Source organism: Papaver somniferum, chromosome 9, assembly GCF_003573695.1.
Source record: "Papaver somniferum cultivar HN1 chromosome 9, ASM357369v1, whole genome shotgun sequence".
Lineage (NCBI taxonomy): Eukaryota > Viridiplantae > Streptophyta > Magnoliopsida > Ranunculales > Papaveraceae > Papaver > Papaver somniferum.
This window is the reverse complement of record NC_039366.1, coordinates 7,428,652-7,449,124: the sequence shown is the minus strand read 5'-3', so window position 1 is coordinate 7,449,124 and position 20,473 is coordinate 7,428,652. Positions and strand designations below refer to the sequence as shown.

The following is a 20,473-nucleotide window of genomic DNA, read 5'->3' as shown; positions in this document are numbered from 1 at the left end:
AAAGAATTGGCCGTTTTATCATTATGATTGGTAATGGCTAAAGTCGGTCGTAAATCTCTTAGACAAAAAACCCTTCGATTAATTCCCCTCTCATGTAAAGACTTGGATCATAAAAAGAACCTCTAAAACACTAGAACCACCGTACTTTTACTAGCTTCTATTTCTAATTCTAACATTTTTTTTGGAGCCGACTCATATGTATCTAACTTATCTGGATTTGACTCAATGTGTCTGTTTTTTGAATCAAATCTAACTCAACTGACTCAAAATATGCAAGTCAGTGATTTGATCTCATGAATGAATGACATTTTAATCTCTAACTCCGACGAGCCCTGATCAGATCTGATTCGAATAAAAAAACAAACGGTAAGACACTAGTTGTGAGCCAAATCCAGAAAGGAGTCGGCAAGAAAAAAGCAAACACCGTCGAAGACTTCCACCATGATTGTTTACTCCTGACCCATATGAGTCGTCTGGATCTAAGTCATATGATTTTGAGTAAAATCACATGACTCATCTGGATCTGACGCAATATATATTTATTTCGACTCAAACCTGACTCAACCGACTCAAAATATGTGAGTCAGTGGTTTGTTACCCGACTCAAGCGAGTCCGAATCAGAAATCTAGTCAGATCTGACTCAATTAGAAAATAAATAGTCTGACGGCTGACTCGGCACAAACTAGGAGTTGACTGATACCCCAGACGCCGAATCAGCTGCAACCAAACAAGGTGTCAAAGAAAGCCCAAACTTTAGATCTTCAATTTCCTCTGGATTTGCCAGTTAAATTTTTTTTTCTGTCGGAAAGTGACTGACCAACCATTTTTTTCTTCTTCCGGGAAATAACAGAAGCTAGATTATTTCATATTCATATCAACACCAATTGCAGTGAAAATATTCCTTCAAACAAAAAACACTCCTTTATTCATCCTTTCTTCTTCTTCACACTCCGACTCTACTCACTGAGAAAGAGCTAGAGAAAAACACTCAGAGAGAATGCAAAAGTAAAAGAAGAAATCATGAAGACATTAACCACCGGAGAATTCTTCAAATCACAATTACTCCTAAAGATCACTGGATTCACTCTAATCTCATTCGCATTCTTCTACTTAGGTAAGAATTGGTCTGATGGGTATCAACAATTAACCTTCTTCAACACAAACAACAATCTCCAATCAACCCAATCTTCATCTTCACCACAAATCTCAATTTCACCCAATGCTAAAAAAGAATTCGATGTTGCTGCTCTAATCAATCAAACCGATACCCATCCTGATGAAGCCCCAATTGATACACAAACCAATTCAACATCCCCTGAAGATGGAAATACTCAGCAATTACCAGATCCGGTTTCTGAACCTACCCCACCACCGTCAATTACTAGATTTGGGATTGTAGATGAGAATGGAACAATGACTGAGGATTTCGAAGTGGGTGAATTTGATCCAGAGTTTGTTGAGAATTGGGGGAATGATAATGAAACAGTTTCAGAAGATGAAGGAGGAGAGAAACCCAGAGTTAAAATCAAGAAATTTCAGCTTTGTCCTGTGAGTATGAAGGAGTATATACCTTGTTTGGATAATGTTGAAGAGATTCAGAAGCTGAATTCAACTGAAAAGGGTGAAAAGTTTGAGAGACATTGTCCTGATTCAGATCATGGATTGAATTGTTTGGTTCCTGCTCCTGTTGATTATAAAACTCCAATCCCTTGGCCTAAATCTAGAGATGAGGTAATAAGAATTTCATTTTTTGATATGTTTTAGTAGCTTGAAATGGCGTAGAATGATTCCAATATTGTGGGTTTGATTTGGGTTTTGTTAATGGTATAGGTGTGGTTTGTGAATGTACCTCATACTCGCTTAGTTGAAGATAAAGGAGGTCAAAATTGGATCACAAGAGTGAAAGACAAGTTCGTGTTTCCGGGTGGTGGAACGCAGTTCATACACGGCGCGGATGAGTATTTGAATCAGATTTCAAAGGTTTGTGAGCTTTTCGTAATTCATGTAACTCAAGTCCTGAGGTTGCTATTGTGTTTGGCACTGTGTTGAGGTTGATTTGTGTGTGTGTTCAGATGGTTTCTAGTGTTCAATTTGGAAGGCGTGTACATGTTGCATTGGATGTTGGATGTGGTGTTGCAAGTTTTGGTGCTTTTTTGATTCAACGCAAAGTGGTTACGTTGTCTATAGCACCCAAAGATGTTCATGAGAATCAGATTCAGTTTGCTCTCGAGCGTGGTGTTCCAGCTATGATTGCAGCTTTTGCAACACGGCGGTTGTTGTATCCAAGTCAGGCTTTTGACATGATACATTGCTCTAGATGTAGAGTTAATTGGACTCGCGATGGTACGTTTTGGGTTTTCTCCCTTGTTACTTAGCAGTTTGTAGCGTGTATGATCTTATCCAGGTGTTTGGAATTCCTAGAACTCTAGAAGATTTTGCATATTTGTGTTCTAGACATGATGCGTCTTCTGATCAACCGTAACTGCACTCACTACATTTGTTTGTTATTTTTATGCTACTGCAATGACATCTCTTTGGTCTTCTTTTGCTGTAGACGGAATTTTGCTTCTTGAGGTCAATAGAATTCTGAGGGCTGGAGGATATTTTGTTTGGGCAGCTCAGCCAGTTTATAAACACGAGGTTGCCCTGGAAGAACAATGGAAAGGTATTGGACGAGTCTTTATTGTTTTTAAGGATCACAAGGAATTTCCTTTCTAGATTAAGCATGCAAGTCGAAGACTGGGTACTCCAGCTGTGTCGTTACTGCTAAAAATCTGCCAAATTGATTTGTCAGAATGCCTCAAATTTGAACTTACCCATCACTGATGATATTAACAATGAACTTTTTCTATGACAGAGATGGAAGACCTCACTAATCGCCTTTGTTGGGATCTTATTGCCAAGGAGGGATACATAGCTATATGGCGTAAACCTTTGAACAACAGCTGCTATGAGACCCGTGAGATTGGAACCACACCTCCACTATGTGAACCAGACGACGACCCAGACAAAGTTTGGTATGTCCACTAGGACCCATACTTACCGTCATTCAGTTCTTCAAAGTTGAAGAGGAGTACACAGGACACTGTATGATAAAAAAACAAGCAAATAAATGAAAAGTCTGGCGCTACCAGAAATGTAATTATTATATTGAAATGTATTGCATTTGCAGGTATGTTGATCTAAAACCGTGCATCAGTCGACTACCCGAGAACGGATTTGGAGGAAATGTGACAACGTGGCCGACGCGTCTGCAAAATCCTCCGGATAGGCTACAGACGATACAGATGGATGCCTACATGTCTCGGAAAGAACTTTTCAAGGCAGATATGAAGTACTGGAATGAGTTAATAGGAGGCTATATTCGTGCTTTCCACTGGAAAAAGTATAGGTTAAGAAATATTATGGACATGAGAGCTGGTTATGGAGGGTAATCTTTTCTTCAACCCTTTTTCACTCTTTGCACTATAACAGTACCATTTGATTATTTTTATCAGGGGTTAACGTGTTTAATTGTGGACCAGTTTTGCAGCGGCAGTGAATGATCATGGCCTTGAGGCCTGGGTACTAAATGTGGTTCCTGTCAGTGGGCCGAACACCTTGCCTGTCATATATGATCGCGGGCTACTAGGAGTTCAACATGATTGGTATGAACTATGTTACCTTCTGTTGTCAGCTGTTTAATACTTGTTGACAGCTCAAATTTAATCACAGTTGACTAGCAAATTTGACTAAAGACTTGTCGTTTTGTTTGCGCTCTATTCAATCATCAATTTGCAATGCCATTTTCTAAACTTTCTATTGCAGGTGTGAATCGTTTGACACTTACCCAAGAACGTATGATTTATTGCACGCTGCTGAGCTCTTCACCAGCGAGCGGAAAAGGTATAACTATTGACCTGCCTGTTTGGATCCCTCTTCCCCAATTGGTTGCAATTTCTTATGCTTTCTTGTTCTTAGTTAGATATCCTTACATCCCATGATTTTTTATTTGCTCATCTATTGAACTTGTGCTGTCAGATGCAACATTTCGACAATAATGCTCGAGATGGATAGGATGTTAAGACCTGGGGGACGTGCATTCATTCGTGATACTTTGGCTATCATGGGTGAAATCAAGGAGGTGGCTGACGCAATGGGTTGGCAGTCAACTATGCGTGACACACCCGAGGGGCCTCATGCAAGTAGGAGGCTCCTGATGTGTGAGAAACGTCTATTACGTGCTTAAGAAGTAAAAAGAGGATAAATAGAAAATTAAGCTTCACTGTAGGGAGAAGAAAGTCGAGGGACTGACTAACCAATGTTCTGGCACCTGTAGATTTTGTTTTCAGAGTGCTAAACCAGCGAATCATCAGAAAAGAAAATCGTTCGTACAGGTACAAGAATATTCATCAACAGATCTATAATCTTCATTCGTCTGTGCACAGAATTACTGTTGTACGTATCCTTCGCTTACTCGCTCAACTGTTTAATTTGTAAATCACATTCTGTATTTTTTGTTTCTGGTTTTGTAGCTTATTCTTTTTATTCTTGTAATGTTTAAAGTTCGGCTTTTCGATCAGTTGTGTAATTTTGGAGTTGGTCAGTTTTCCTACTAAGATTTTCTTAAAGAAACTGTAAATTTCACCAGTAGCAAACATATAACTAGAACAATTCGCCATGTTAACTGATCTAGGCACAGATTAAAGTCTGAACTTATAATTCGAAAAATCAAGGGAATCATCCATATCCATGTATTCTTGTGATTCATCAACTGCATTACGCTCGTCGTTCGAAAGTTCAGTGGCCTCGCCATCATCTTCTGATGATACCTCACCTAGATTAGGCATTGCAGAAGGTTTTGGGGCTTTCAGTTTCAAGGTTCGGTCGATATTCTTTTCTAACCACGCAAGCCGCTTCTCAAACTTCAACGCAGCCTTGTGCATATACTGAACTTCAGCTTCAGCAACAAGAGCACAAACTCGAAGAAGTATGTAGTAGTCTGCATGAGCTGCAAAAGATCTTGCCCCATTGTTGTTCTTTGTCGCATAGTTCAGATAATCCACATTCTTGACCTGAACCCTTGGAGGAATGTAAATGAACCCATTTTCCTCCATGTGTTTGATTTCAACCTGTTTAAGGATCTATCTTTAACAGAAGCATCATCCTGTGCAGGTCCTTGTTCTCCTGCGCTGCTCTTACCAGTGCAGCATTTAAAATCCCCGTGCTTTTCATAATAATTCCAACAGTCTTCAATCCTATTCTTCTCTTGAATGTCTACTGCAGCTCCTGCAAAGACGACATCCTTGCACAATATGAGGTATGATGATCAGTTCACCGAATTTCTGTGTTCTTCGCGGATTTTCTCATACGTCATTTCAAGACTTCCAAGAAGTTCAGCAGTATGAGTATCATCAGACTTCCAGTTCTGAAAGTACGGTGAACCCAGAACTGTTTTCTTTTCCGGCTTTTTAAACGCCCTGACTTTTCTCTTCCCACGACACGACGAAGACGAAGATATAGCAGCATTTGCATTGGAATACTTCTCTTCCAGAAATATTTCAGGACAGCAGGAACCCTAAATTGGTTAAACGCACACTGCATTTTGGTATGGGCTACCTTTTTGGTGGCGCCTAACCAAAAGCTACGTATCTCATTGTAAGTACTTTGTTATTTTCTTCAGAACTTAGAATTATACATTTCCTTGTTTCACTCTTGCTGATGATTGTACGTATTTTCGTTACAGGCTCGAGGAATTTACAACATGTCTCATGGAGTTGGCAAGAAAGAATGAGATTATTATGATCAAGCTATCTCACATGTAGTCAATTGTCAGTCTTGTACAGTGGGTTTTATGTATGTGTGTCAGTAAATGTGCAAAATGAAATCAATGAAAGATCTGTATTTTGATTTACTTTGGCCAAGTGTTTTAGCATTAACTGATTTAAGCAAAGGGAAGATATCCCTGCTGCAGAATTAATTCATCATAGCCGTATAACTCGGCAAACATGCTCAGAATTCACCAACTCCTGTCAATACCACAAGGCAAACTCTGCATCACCTGGAATGCTTTTCATCATCTGACAGACTTAGGCCTGTTTCTGGTGTTGGCTTTGAGCATGAGTTGTGCTAACTCTCTGCGGATAGCGACAATTGTGGCTTCATCACTTTCAGTTTCCATATTGTTAAACTGATTCTGAGGAGAAGGCGGTGCATCTGATAGCGGACGGTATTTTGTACCATCTCCCCTGAACAGTCCTGATACGGGACGGTGTTTTGTACCTTCTCCCCTGAACAGTCCTGGACGGTATCTTGTAGAAGCTCCACTGAAAAGTCCTGGATTACTATGGGGCGAAATAACCTTTGTGCTGATTGGGTGTCTGACTAGACTGCAGATCAGAGAGGTTCTATCATGATTAGAGGAAACAAGTCCTTGATAAGACTCATCGAATACTTCACATATCCTGCTTAGTTCACTCATGGAAACAGTCCTTGCTGTATTATCCGCGTGCTCAAATGGATCTTCGATCTGACAAACAATACGCAGTAAAGTTGATCAGAATTTGCAGAAGCAGTCTGGTTCCTGTTATCTAATTCGAAATATCCAATTTGCAGGATTAGAGAGGACAAGAGAAAATTACAAATAGAGGATAGTCGTTTGTCCACTTAGTACTGTTACTTCTGTGTTCCCATCGCCCCGTGTAAGTGCAAATTGCATACTCTGATGCCAGCATGTTTAGATTAGAATACTGCAATATCAGATATAAATCAGCTTTGCGCAATAATAATGATGCAACTCTAATCTACTTTTGGCGCAATCTTAAAGCAATGCAAGAATTACCTTCCGAAAAAATGATACGACAAGCTCAGACAGGGAGCTTTTATTTACATCTCTGAAACTATTTGTTTTGAACCTTTCTATGTTAGCAGAACACGTGTCTTGGATAGCGCTTTCTGCGATGACCCTTGCACCTACAACAAAGAAGGGTCAAGAGTTTGCAACCGTATAAGAATTCACGTGAGTTATCAAACTTAAGATGGTATTACTGGTAAGCACCTGTAAGATTGTCCGCAATATTCCCCTCATAAATTTCCCTTAGTGGAGGTAAAATTGGAGGTTCGCATGTCTGAAGGAAGCAAAAACAGTTATGAGAATATCACTGAACCAGTGAAAGATTCCGCTATCATATAACTCGAAAATGCTTATTCAGACAAGAATAGAAACGAAATATAACCTGAAAATGGAAAATGACGAGCAAACAAAGAGAATGTGAGTTCAGTGTTCCATTTTTTGGGTCATTGATTTGTTGCGACTTTGCCCACTCCTTGATCTGCAAGGAAGAAACAAATAATAAGGTAGACGTATTCGTGCTGACATACAACAGAATGTACGTATACTAAAACTCACCAGTAAAACCATATCTCGGAAGCGCTCATCTATCCCCGTAATCCAGAAAAATAATTTGGATTTCATTTGGCACAACAGATTACTGATTGAAATATCACAAGAGATATTGTGGAGGTTGCTCTCAAATATCAGAACGGGGACTCTTGCATGAAGAAGAAGTCGCAAATCACGAACCAAACCTGAAACCAACATTCTAGGAATATGAAATGATGCAACATAGTGCATTATATGCTTCAGCCATTACAGAGCATAAGCTGGAGCGGTAAAGAATACATTAGAGGAAACAAGATCATCGAAATGATACAAGTGATTGAATACACTACCTCTCCTCCCCAAGACTTTCCTAATCTCCCTCAGAAAGTTCTGCTTATTTGTTTTGTCAGTCGATGAAACAAGTGAATCACAGGGTACTTCGATAGATATGTCCAAATCTCCCCATCTAGTGTAGAGATTGGACACAAATGATCCAAATGGCTCAACTGTTGCACCTGTTTACAAATGAGAATTATTGACATTTCAATCTATTAACAACTTAAAGCTCCAATATGAGTATTTCGAGCTGAAAATCAAATAAAAATTACCTTTTAAACCATCGATAGATCCGACAACGGTCCGTAAGTCATTGATGATGGTGTATCGAGCTGTCAAATCTCCACCTAATGGTTTGATAACTTTCAGTATGTCTCTAACGCAACATTCCAGGAGTTTTCCACAACCCTTTGTATCACAGGATGACAAAGAACTCAACTTCGACTCTGAATTAAAATAACAGAAATGACTGTTTGTTAGCTCACCACAGTAACATTTCCAATTCAAACATCTTGAGTTACTCTACAATACCTGCGCCCGTAGTTGCTGTAACTGGCTCCGGAGCTACCACTTTATCTATGTTGTGAGACTGGTAAGTCGCAGCAATCTTTGTTGCTTCTGCTACGACATGATTAGAAACAGCGTCATCCTTGATTATTTTTGCACTCCCTCTTCGAATTAATGGTTGAAACGCACTCATATTATATCTATTTGAGACACCATAATAAACCATAGTTGAATTAGAAACCTGAATCATGCTAATAATAATAATCAATTCAATCTGAAACTTGCCAAAACAATGCGACTCTATCAGTGTCAATTCATACATAAAAACTAAGAAATCAACCAAAATAGTGAAACGCAGAATTTTTGAGAACAGCATTATTAGTCACCTCATTAGGAAAAAACCCAGCAAAATCAGAATGCTTCATACCCATCAGGCACCTGAATAGAAATCTATACTTTTTTCGGCAAAATGTCTGGGGGTTAAACCCTAATCCCCACTACCACTAGCACCTAAAATTCTCAAAATTAACTGAAAAATCAAAGCCAAGATGAGTTTTTGATGATTTGGGTTTTGTAATTACATCAAATAAAAATGTGAAATTCGGTGAATACAGAAAGAATCACTCATGAAGAAGAAGAAAAAAAAAGGTTAGGATTTTTTAGGTTAATTGATTCACTCTTCTAATAAGATTGGTGTGATGATGATAAATAGAGGGTTAATCCATCCCAAGAAAGGGGTTTCTTTTCGTTTTCTGATTCCCTGAGAGCGACGGGTGAAGGTGTTGAAGCTCAGCTCAGAGTGTTTGCTCTAAAGATCTGTGTTTTTGAGATCTTTGATCATCATTATTTTTGTATGACCAAATTACCCATGGACAAACTTGGATGAATTCAGCAAATTGGTACAAGGAAACCACCTCTTGTAGTCGTGTTTCATGGGTTTGCCTATATAGGACTCAAGAGACCCTTAAGCTATCAACAGCTGCAATATCTGGAAGGAAAAACATAAATCCAACTGAGTCGTCAGACCCAGGGCTGCACATGGGTCGGTTTGGGTCGATTTTGGCCTCACCCACTATCCAACCCACTGATGGCGGGTAATAAAAGTTGTCATCCGTAACCGACCCAACATTACAGTGGGTCAGTTTTCATCCGACCCACATTACGGCGTGTTGGATCGGATGGGTGGTGGATATACCCGTTGTTTATTCTTGATGAAAATTTCTTTGGTTCATCCACCTTTTCGGTTTATAAAAACCATTTTTATAATGTGAAACCAGAAATATATTTTTTTCAGATATTTTCTTAGCGAAATATTCCACTCACATCCTGATTAATATATATTAGTCCTATGCCGGATCTGAAAATCCCATTAAGACAGAGAAACATAAAATGATTGTTTTCCACAAAAGTATTGAGACTACAGAACTGTCAAAATTCAATACCAGCTGAAGCTGCTTGCACAAAAAAACACAATAAAACACACTGTTGCTCTAGAGAAATTTGTTCAGATGAATACGGTAGATAAATTCATATCTAACCTACTAGTTTTTTCGTGATATAGCAGCCTATTTCGATGAATCAAGAATAAGCTCCTTACTTAGGGTCATTGAAGATATTGTCGGAGTTGGATAGTCCGGCTGAATCTCCTTGCCATCCTTTCAACTTTTGATCGAGGGATATATAGTGTTATCAGGTAGAGGACCGATTTAGCTTCTGTCAGATACAAATCACTCAGCATTATCCATATGTTTGCTAGCAAATTTAGCCGGCAGATCAGCAGGATAAGTTTACAGTCTTCACCCTCAATGAATTCTTGTTTTCCGAGTCCCCTCGTACCAATCCCATCAACATAAACCACGATCAATTTTACTAGCTAGGAGTTTTCGACTTTAGCACAGAAATTGATGATGAAAAAATGTGCTAAAAATTGCATATTGGGTTTTACGGAAGGATTGATGGTAAGAACATTAAAGCTTTAACGGTTGGTTTTATAAGAGAACTCAAAGGTTAGAGATATCGATGTTGAAGGATGAGAAGGGAACTGGAGAACAATATTGTTGATGATCAGATTTGTAATTTCTGGTGCAAAAAAAAAAAAAAAAATGAAAAATGACAGTTTTCAGAAAAATCCATAAGGTCATATTGGAGTGAAGAGAAGATTGGATTTTAAGTGGCTATTTATAAGCAGAATTGTGCCAAGGAGTAACGATAGAAAGAAAGAGTGAAGATTAAATGGTTAGGTGAGCAGTTGATAGTATGACTCACAATCTTACTACGCTTGTGCCTGACTAGCTAGCAGTGATGAGATTCATGAATCCAATCTCATTCCCTTATTTAGCCAAGACTAGTGGGTGGGAGGGGAAGACAGCTGATAGTAAGCCGAACTGGAACTATGACCTACTGATTAGTAAGAGTTGCAACCATATAGATCCTATACATGCATGTACAGATAAGCATGAGATATACGAACTCTGTCAATATGACTAAGATTACCAGAAGATTAAGATACATTTGAAAAACCAGAATCTATTACCAAATCTTATAATCCGAGATCATCTACAACTGCACATAGAGCAGATACGTTCAAAAGTTTCATCAGTGACTTCTAAAGCATGGGATGAACATAGCAACAAGAAATTATAAGAATAATTCATACATGATATTATATCAGCACACTGCTTAAAATTTCCAATGAAGGATCATTACACTTACCTAGAGATCTTTTGTTTTGTTCTGCGGCTTCTTCAGTTAATCACCGTTTACTGTCTCCTCACTTGAACTTATTATTTCAACGAATTCAATCGTTTTTGTATCATTCTCACCTAACTCCTTCAATGAAACTAACGTATTCTTGTGAGGAATCGCTTCACAAATTGACTTGCCAAAACTGATATCGATTTTGGCAGATGAAACTTTTGGATCATAACTGTAATAAATTCTGCTATTCCCATAACACAAAAGCCTACCACTCTTGGTAAACTCGAATGGACGTGAAATTTCACCGTTTAAACTGAACTGTTTAATCCAGTTGAAATCGTCATTGTCTTCATTCTTCTTTAACAACCATATGTCACAATCACCGCCATCCTCGTGAGTAACACTTAGAAGATCACCTAAAACCCCAAATTTAATAGAAAAGTAGGAAGCATTAGTTCGCGTCAAATAAGGTGGTGGTGCTGGAAGTTGGATAATCTTCTCATCAGCCAAATGGAAACCAAGAATAGTAGTTCCATGGTGTTCCTCCCAATAAAGAGCTCCGTTTGCAAACACAGCAGCACAGTATGAAAAACGCTGCATATTGATGTCAGTAGTTCCTACGTTTCTCCATCCACAGGCAGTACTCCCAAGAGTATACACCTGAACAACTCCAATTCCAATAGCTTCTCCATCTAGTCTCTTCTCCGGGATGTATATCCTAACAACCTTGTACTCATTTGTTTCAGGTATGTACCCAAATCCAGTCCACCTGAACTGTTGATCAATTTTTGGAAGAATAATGTATTCACTGGTGATTGGATTACAGATATAAGCAGGTCCATAACTCCATACACCAATTTTCTGTTCAACCCATGCATTGAAGCAAATTAAGCCATTGCATGAACCAACAAAAGAATAATCCAGAAATGGAGGTTTTAAATTCAACCTTGTTGTTCTATGAAATGGTGCCTCGTCATGACAATTCTCATCATATTCACTATAATAAAATTCTATAATGCCTAGATCATAAGTAAAGAAAATACAGCTTAACTTACCAGAAGAATCATTGAGATGATTCAAGTGCATCTGTGCCAAGGATGGATCCCGAACAAGATCTCTCCAACGTTTACAGACTAATTTGCATTCTAAAACAGATTCTGCTGGTAAACGACTTACAATGTCTAACATGATCTCATGTGGGAGCATATTAAGGTTTCCCATCAGAACCCTAAATTGACTAGATGAAGAGAGTTAGGGTTTCAAGGAGAAAAGGGGGGGTGTGTTGGTTGAGGAAACTGGACTGAGAATTGAATAGAAGCCAATATGAGGTTTTGATGATTTTTGTTTTGTAATTACATCAAATAAATGTGAAATTCAATTGAATTCAGAAAGAATCACTCACGAAGAAGGAAAAAAGAAAGAAGGTTTGGAATTTTTAGGTTTATTCATTCACTCTTCTCATAAAACTGGTGTTGATGATGGATAGATAGAGCGGTGCATATCAAAGTTTGCGGCTGTGTTTTGGTTAGAAAGGGGTTTGTTTTTGTTAAGAATACTGCAGATGACTCTCCTAAAGACTCTCAACAAACAGCACTCTGAGCTAGTATTACGCTCGCGTCCACAGCCACTCCTTACGACATGATTAGTCTTTAGAATTTGTTAAATTATCAAACAAATCTGTAACCAATCGTTGAATGCTTTTGAGTATAAATAAATCTGCTCTCTGCACATATCAAGTGTGGAAGCATTCACCCTAATTATCTCTGTCTAACTTGGTATCAGCCTTGATCCAAGCCATCTTCCAGAAAAATACCCAAAATCAAAAACCAAAAAAAAAAAAAAAAAAAAAAAACCCTAAAACATCATGGCAGATACAACAAACACTCTTCATCAGGTACAAATCCATCATCTAGTTACCTTGAAACATACTGAAACTAATCATCTCCTATGGAAAGCTCAATTCAAACCCATCTTAAAAGGGTATGACCTCACTGGATTTGTTGATGGAACCAGACCTAAACCAGCAAGAACTTTACCTGAAAGTGAAGCTATAAATCCTGAGTTCACAGCTTATGAACATCAAGACTCTCTGATTGTTGGATGGTTGAATTCAACACTAACACTAGAATTTTTAAGTAATGTAGCAAGTCTTACCACCGCAAAAGAAGTTTGGGATAAACTGGAATCTGAATATGCACCAAAAACCTTTCATCATTAGATGGATCTGAAGAAAGAGCTCCACAGCATGTCAAAAGGTAACAAGACTTTTAAATCCTACTTGAATGAAGCTAAATCTTTGTTTGCTCAGTTGACAGAGTCTGGATGCACTGTTTCTGCTGAGTAAAAAAACAGGCCATCAGAAATGGAGTTAACCAAAGTTATGATACAATTGTAACCGCGTTAAGTACTGTTGAAGGAATGGATATCGAAACTTTCTACTCTCATCTTGTCACTTTTACCATGAGACTAGAACAACAACTATCATTGTTGCAGACGCTTGTTGCCAATGTTGTTGTTACCAACTCGGCTTCATCAAGCAGAGGAGATCCAAGGAGGTTCAATAATCAAAATAGGGGTTCGTATCAATACACCAACAACAACACCAACAACCAATCAAATCGTCGTCAACAACAGCCTCAAAGGAATAGCAATTATGATGAACGGTGCCAGATTTGTAAGAAGAAGGGACATCTTGGAGACAGATGTTGGTTTCGTTATGACAAGCCAAACAACAACAACCACCGTGCACCAGCAACCTATATTGCTTTACCTGGGGGCATATGGACAATCAATGGGTGACAGACACAGGCGCCACTCATCATCTTAAAGCTGATATGCGAAATCTGACCATTCCCCATGAATACAATGGTACTGAGCAGGTTCATGTCGGAAATGGTAATGCACTGGATATTTCTAATGTTGGTAATGCATCTTTCACCATTAATTCAAGGTCTTATGCACTAAAAAAATATTTATCATGTCCCTAAAATCAAAACTAATTTGTTATCAGTCTCACACTTTTGTAAAGACAATGATGTCTATTTTGAATTTCACACTAGCTTTTTTGTTGTAAAGGACAAACGTACGAGAATAACGCCGCTGAGAGGGTTCAATAAGAATGGGCTTTATGTTTTTGATGGAGTTAATTTTCCAGAGCGTCCAATAAAACCGCAGGCACTGGTCTCCTCTTCTCTTCCTATATGGCACCAGCGATTAGGACATCCAATCCTGAGTACTTTTTCCAAGATATGTCATCAGTTTTCCCTTCCTGTCCAAAATAAATTTTTTGAGTTTTATGACTCTTGCCATGTGAGTAAAAGAAAGAAGTTGTGTTTTTCCCTTAGTAATACTGTTTATGATAAGCCATTGATCTTGATTGTCTCAGACATATGGGTCTCTCCCTCTTTATCAAGAACTGGTTTTCGGTATTATATATTGTTTATGGATGTCTTTTCTCACTATACATGGATTTTTCCTCTTGTCCAAAGATCAGATGCATTACACACTTTCATTATTTTCTGAAAACAAATTGAAAATCTCACAGATCATAAAAAAAAAATTTTCCAATCTGATAATGCACTGGAATATAAGAAGTTCACTTCCTATCTCAATGAGTCAGGCATCCAACATCGTTTTTCATGTCCTCATACGTCTCCTCAAAACGGTTTGGAAGAGCGTCGTATCAGACACATCACAATTTCTGGTTTAGCTATACTTTTCCATGCACATATGCCTAGATCATTTTGGGCAGATGCCTTTGTTACTGCTTGTTATCTTATAAACAGGCTACCAAAATCTAGCTCAGAAACGAAAAACTCCATTAGAATTGTTGTTCAACAAGTTACCAAATTACTCCTTCTTAAGAGTTTTTGGATGTTTTGTTATCCTTGTTTGAGATAATATAACAGTGATAAACTTGAACCCATGTCATTTCCTTGCGTCTACATTGGTTATAGTAATGCACACAAAGGTTACATGTGTTTTCATAGAGAATCAAATAAAATTTATATTTCTAGGCATGTTCGATTTGAAGAAAACTCGTTCCCATTCTTATCTCTCAAGCAGCAATCTCCGGTTCCAAATCCAGGTATTGTACCTTCTAGCACAAGTGTTTTCTTTAAGAAACCATTTCGAAGTTATCGTGTGCCTGTAATTCAGGGTGCTAGTCCACTACAATCTCTTGTTCAGAAAAATTCAGAGAATGTCAATCTTCCAGCAACCACTTCTGAAACTGCTTCTATGCCAGCTATTGCATCACCAATTTTTCCTGACATAAGCCTTGCAACTTCAGCTGAAAAAATAAGTCCAGCGTACAAGATTTAACAGTTGCTGCGACTGAGGAAGTACAAAGTGGAAGAACGACACATGACATGGTGACAAGGGGAAAAGATGGCATTCGCAAACCCATTCAGAAACTGTGCTTAATAACGTCAAAACATTCTTTACCAGATGCTGATTTTATGGAGCCAACGTGCTTTTCAGCTGCAAGAAAAATTCCGGAGTGGAGAGATGTGATGGATGTTCAAATGAATGCCCTGATTCGAAATGGTACATATTCTCTTGTCAAATATGAAAAGGGAATGAATGTGGTAGGATCGAAATGGGTGTATAGGGTTAAGAAGAACCCAGATGGCACTATTAAACGCGGAAAAGCGCGTTTGGTAGCAAAGGGATACAACCAACAGCAGGGGATCGACTTTGGTGAAACCTTTTCACCAGTTGTCAAGCCTTGTACTATCCGTCTGGTGCTGTCCATTGCTGTGATGAATCAATGGGAAATCAAGCAATTGGATGTGGAGAATGCGTTTTTGCATGGTGAATTGGAGGAGGATGTCTATATGCAGCAGCCTCAGAGATATGTGGATGAAAACTATCCAAACCAGGTGTGCAAACTGCACAAATCACTCTATGGCCTTAAGAAGGAGCCTAGAGCATGGTTTTCGAAGCTGAGTACCTATTTAATTTTATTGGGGTCCAAGGGTTCTTTTGCTGATAGTTCTCTCTTTATTCGTCAAACCCCAAACTCAATTTTATATGTTCTGGTGTACGCCGATGATATTATTGTCATCGGCTCACGGACGGATGAAATTTCTCAGTTGATTACAGATCTTAGTGCTGTGTTTGCGTTGAAAGATTTGGGTGATCTATCTTTCTTTTTGGGAGTAGAAGTGCTCAGGCAAGGTACATAGTTGATTCTCACTCATCGAAAGTATATAACAGATCTTCTGAAGAAGACGAGACTTGATGGGGTAAAACCAGTCAACACACCTTTTGCAGCTAATGTGAAAATTCAGATCTTTTGAAGATGCCACCTTATGTCTCAGTATTGTGGGTGCACTGCTTCATTTGACAAGACCTGACATCTCTGTAGCAGTCAAAAAGGTATGCCAATATATGCATGATCCTTATGAGGAACATTGGGAACTTGTGAAGAGGATCATCTGGTATCTCAAGAGTACTATCGATTATGGTCTTCATCTACGTCCATCAAAGGATTTTACTTTACAAGCCTATTCTGATGCGGATTGGGCTGGAAGTTTGGAGGTAACTTAATTTCATGGAGTGCAAGGAAGCAGAAAACAGTGTCAAAGTCCAGTACTGAGGCGGAATATCGTGGAGTTGCAATTGCCACATCAGAAATTATATGGATTCAATCACTCCTACAAGAGCTTGGTATTGCAGCTTTACCACCGACACTGTGGTGTAATAATTTGGGGGCAACATACTTAAAAGCAAATCCGGTATTCCATGCTCGTACCAAGCACATTAAAATAAACTACCACTTTGTCCGTGAACGTGTAGCTGCAAATCAACTTCATGTCAGGTTCATTAGCTCAAAAGACCAACTTGCGGACATCTTTACTAAAGGACTACCAGCTCCAAGATTTCAGATTCTACGTAGCAAGTTGCAACTTCGCCAGCTACGATACAACTTGTGGGGGAATGTTAAGAATACTGCAGATGACTCTCCTAAAGACTCTCAACAAACAACACTCTGAGCTAGTATTACGCCAGAGTCCACAGCCACTCTTTACGACATGATTAGTCTTTAGAATTTGTTACATTATCAAACAAATCTGTAACCAATTGTTGAATGCTTTTGAGTATAAATAAATCTGCTCTCTGCACATATCAAGTGTGGAAGCATTCACCCTAATTATCTCTGTCTAACTATTTTCTTCAGATTCCCTGAAGGTGTTGAAGCTCAGCAGCTCAGAGTGTTTTGTTTTCTCTCAAAATCTCCGATTTCCCCCCCTTTTGCAGAGCTTTGTTTTCTCTGTGTTTGTATGACTAAAATGCCCTCATAAAATGATTATCACACCCGACAAAAGGTTGCTTACTACACCTTCCGTCCTTTGGCTTGATTTCTGGGCTGTTGTTTCCCAAAAATCACTCTTTTGCTTGCAATTTTGATGGAACTGGCAAAAGTTGGTTCAGTGTTCAAAGATACAATGATTTATCCAGACAAGGAAAAACACTCGTCTATTCAACCTCGTTAAAGAGTAATACAATCATCTGGGTGTAAATATTACCCGAAAATAAGCGGCCTGTTTGTACCCGCCTGAACCTGCCTGTACCCGTTTAAGCCCGTAGCCTGTAAAGTCACGGACAGCCTGGCCTGGCCTATTTAGTTGAATTGGGCAGGCTCAGGCTTTCACTTTTTTTTCACTATCCGGCCTTATACCCGCGCCGTGCAGCCCGGCCTGGTACCCATGTTTATTGCCCGACACAATAGCTTTAGTCTACTAGTTTACTTTACATCATGTAATAATAAGAAACACACATCACCTTTACATATTGAATAAAGACTTAATAGTTACTTCCCATCGGTGTTGGTAAAATTCCATGGAATTGGTTCGCACTGAGATTAAATTCCGTAAGTTCTGATTCGGGTTTTCTCATTTGGATATTCCCATCCCTTCAGATGTGATTTCGCTGGATATTGAACCAATCGGAAGAATAGAACCCCGTCTGCCTCTAGAGACTCCAGACCTTTCAAGTATCAACAGTTTGAATATATCTGAAAGGAAAAATAAATAAAATTAAACTGATCGTCAGACCCACAAAAAGTGAGTACTCTACACGACTGTATCTGAATTACATTGCAAGAACAGATGCTCAAAGAATATACATATATTTGTAGGGGTGATAAAATTGTGCAGAATAAGTCATCACTGCCTAATGATTGTCAGTAACTAACTGGATCAAGTGCCAAGGAAATATGCCTAAGTTGTACAAATAGCTAGCCTAACCAACCAACACACAATCAGTTACCGAACACAATGGTCTCAGCTCTCAACTAGTCTTAACTTTTTTTTTTTTCTTGAAAAAGGAAAAATTCAAAATAAAAAAGAAAGGGTGCTAAGGTAGTACCCTCAAAAGATACAAGAAGAAATGAGCAAAGAGTATAGAGAGCTTACACCAACATTACTCTCTAAACAAACTCGCCCAATCGAAAACAAAATCCCCAAACTTGATATTCCTAAAAGAAACAACATTGATGGACCAACTAAATAACAACGATTTAATGTCTAAAACAAGAGTGCTCATCGGTTTTCTCAGTTGTTTCTTTGCAATTAGAATGTCATTTCTTTCCAACCACACAATCCACCATATAGCAAACGGCACACAATATCTCAGAAAAACTAGAGGCTTGATAGATATCTTCAGTTTCCACTTCCATACAAACTCGAGTACCGTCGTCGGATGAACCCAAACGATGCTCAACTGCTGTAAAACATGCTCCCAAATCTGACCTACGAAAGAACAATGCAGGAAAAGGTGTTCCACTGACTCCTCGCTACTATTGCAGAAAGGACACAAGATATTCTCTATCACAATTCCCCTTCTTGATAGCATAGAAAGAGTAAGAACAGCTCTAATTGCAGCTGCCCAAACTAAAAAACTAATATTTGGTGGAATAGTCTTATTCCAAATGTAGTCAGATGGAAATTTTATAGCAGCAATTCTTCCCTGGTCATGCATAAGCCAATTATAACAAGAACTTATAGAGAAAGTACCTTGAGGATTAGAGCTCCATTCCCGTTCATCACCAACAGCCAGCATCCTATGATTGTCTAAGATTCTAGTGAACTCAACAACCTCTTGAATTTCTGAATCTTTAAGCCTCCTGCAAGGATCTATATTCCAACCCGTCTGTTCTACATTTCCACTGGTCACATCTTCAACTAGCGCTTCTTTCTTCCTACTCACTTTCCATAATCCCGGAAACAACTCTTTTAGAGTTTTCTCGTGACACCATATATCATCCCAAAATTTACTTTTCCGATTGTGATCTTCGACCCATTTCTAAGGACTTCTAAATAATTTAGAATATCGCGCCATAACCCCCACCCATAAGTTTTCTTAGAATTTTTAGGAACCCAAGCCTCTTCAACACCACCAAACTTTTCAAAAATAAGTTTCCTCCATAAGCTGCTCTTCTCTTCTCCGTATCTCCATAACCACTCGGTTAACAAAGCAACATTAGTATTCTTCAAATTCCTTAAGCCTAGCCCGCCTTCACTCTTCGGAATACAAACTTTTTTCCAAGACCTCCAATGTAAACTTTTCTTGTTAATTGTGTCACCCCACACTGAAACCGGAATCCGGAAAAGAGATAAGAAGTATAAAGGAATAGCCGCCAACGTGCTATTGATGAGCACGACCCTTCCGGCTCTCGAAAGAATAGTCTTAACTTTTCACAAAAGGACCTGAGAGAAGGTATTTAGAATCCCTTCACCATTGCGCGCGTGTAAAACAGAAAGATGCAACCGATAACACGATTAAACTCTTTAACAATCCAAAGAACATTTCACCATGGTTGCTCCTTTAAAATAACTCTTTACTAGCTGTTACTAACCAACATCATTCCTAGAATAAAATTGGCATCTACTCTCTGTATATCTTCAAAACTGGGGTTCTCGCTTTCTCCACTCTTGGAGAACTTGGTGAAGACATTGTGATTTTCTCGAAGAGGTTAAGGAATAGTATAGCCAATTATGATTTTAATTACAAAATATGCAATTTTTTGTTCTATAAATTAGGCGTGGGGCCGAACTTGTTGTTATGTTACCCTCCTCCTATTCTTTGATTCTTAATAATATGCCCCTGGTGGTTCTTCTTTTTTACAAAATAAAAATAGATAAATAAATATTTATGTAATTAATTAAGGGTATTTTAGTTATCTCCACCATTTACAACACCCCAGCCCTTATAACTAAGGTAGATGACCTAATCCAATAATAGTCCCCTAAGAAAAATTAGGGTATCAAAAAGAAATCAGTCTTCTTCTTCTTTTTTCCGCGGGCTTTGTCCATTCCTTCATAGTCGCAGTAGCTGGGTCCTTTTTAACAAACGCTAGGATTCTAGAAACTAAAAAGATCAATGAACCGTGAAAAATATTGTCGAAAAAACCGTATACTCAGATGGGTGAGACCCAAAGCCCCACCCTCAGAAGCGGACCCCTCAAGTCTCTATGTGTGGATTTTTTTTTTCGAGGAATGATAGCGCTACCGAATTTAAATCCCGACGTGTGTTCCCGACACACACAACCTTGGCCCCAAGAGACT

At 38.7% G+C, this 20,473-nt stretch overlaps 4 protein-coding genes across 4 annotated transcripts; 1 reads left to right on the top strand and 3 right to left on the bottom strand.

Annotated features, from left to right (window-relative positions):
- The first annotated feature begins 803 nt into the window (after window positions 1–803).
- LOC113310269 (probable methyltransferase PMT11) lies at window positions 804–4,595 on the top strand. The gene is made up of 9 exons (XM_026558881.1): window positions 804–1,732; window positions 1,832–1,981; window positions 2,074–2,344; window positions 2,556–2,666; window positions 2,859–3,018; window positions 3,174–3,431; window positions 3,526–3,648; window positions 3,809–3,886; window positions 4,022–4,595. Exons 1-9 carry the CDS (start codon window positions 1,022–1,024, stop codon window positions 4,227–4,229), a joined length of 2,070 nt encoding a protein of 689 aa, XP_026414666.1. The 5' UTR covers window positions 804–1,021; the 3' UTR covers window positions 4,230–4,595.
- Window positions 4,596–5,867: 1,272 nt separating this feature from the next.
- Window positions 5,868–9,091, bottom strand: LOC113307615 (protein HESO1-like). The gene is made up of 10 exons (XM_026556066.1): window positions 8,591–9,091; window positions 8,229–8,404; window positions 7,970–8,143; window positions 7,712–7,876; window positions 7,389–7,567; window positions 7,216–7,311; window positions 7,038–7,107; window positions 6,822–6,952; window positions 6,622–6,729; window positions 5,868–6,509 (listed from the first exon to the last, which is right to left on the bottom strand). The coding sequence occupies exons 1-10, from the start codon at window positions 8,593–8,595 to the stop codon at window positions 6,057–6,059; spliced, it is 1,557 nt and encodes a 518-aa protein (XP_026411851.1). The 5' UTR covers window positions 8,596–9,091; the 3' UTR covers window positions 5,868–6,056.
- A 1,861-nt stretch (window positions 9,092–10,952) lies between these two features.
- Window positions 10,953–12,089, bottom strand: LOC113311275 (F-box/kelch-repeat protein At3g23880-like). The gene has a single exon (XM_026560116.1). It carries the CDS (start codon window positions 12,087–12,089, stop codon window positions 10,953–10,955), a length of 1,137 nt encoding a protein of 378 aa, XP_026415901.1.
- Window positions 12,090–18,329: 6,240 nt separating this feature from the next.
- LOC113311274 lies at window positions 18,330–19,209 on the bottom strand. Its single transcript, XM_026560115.1, has 2 exons — window positions 19,184–19,209; window positions 18,330–19,107 (listed from the first exon to the last, which is right to left on the bottom strand). The coding sequence occupies exons 1-2, from the start codon at window positions 19,207–19,209 to the stop codon at window positions 18,330–18,332; spliced, it is 804 nt and encodes a 267-aa protein (XP_026415900.1).
- Window positions 19,210–20,473: the final 1,264 nt, after the last annotated feature.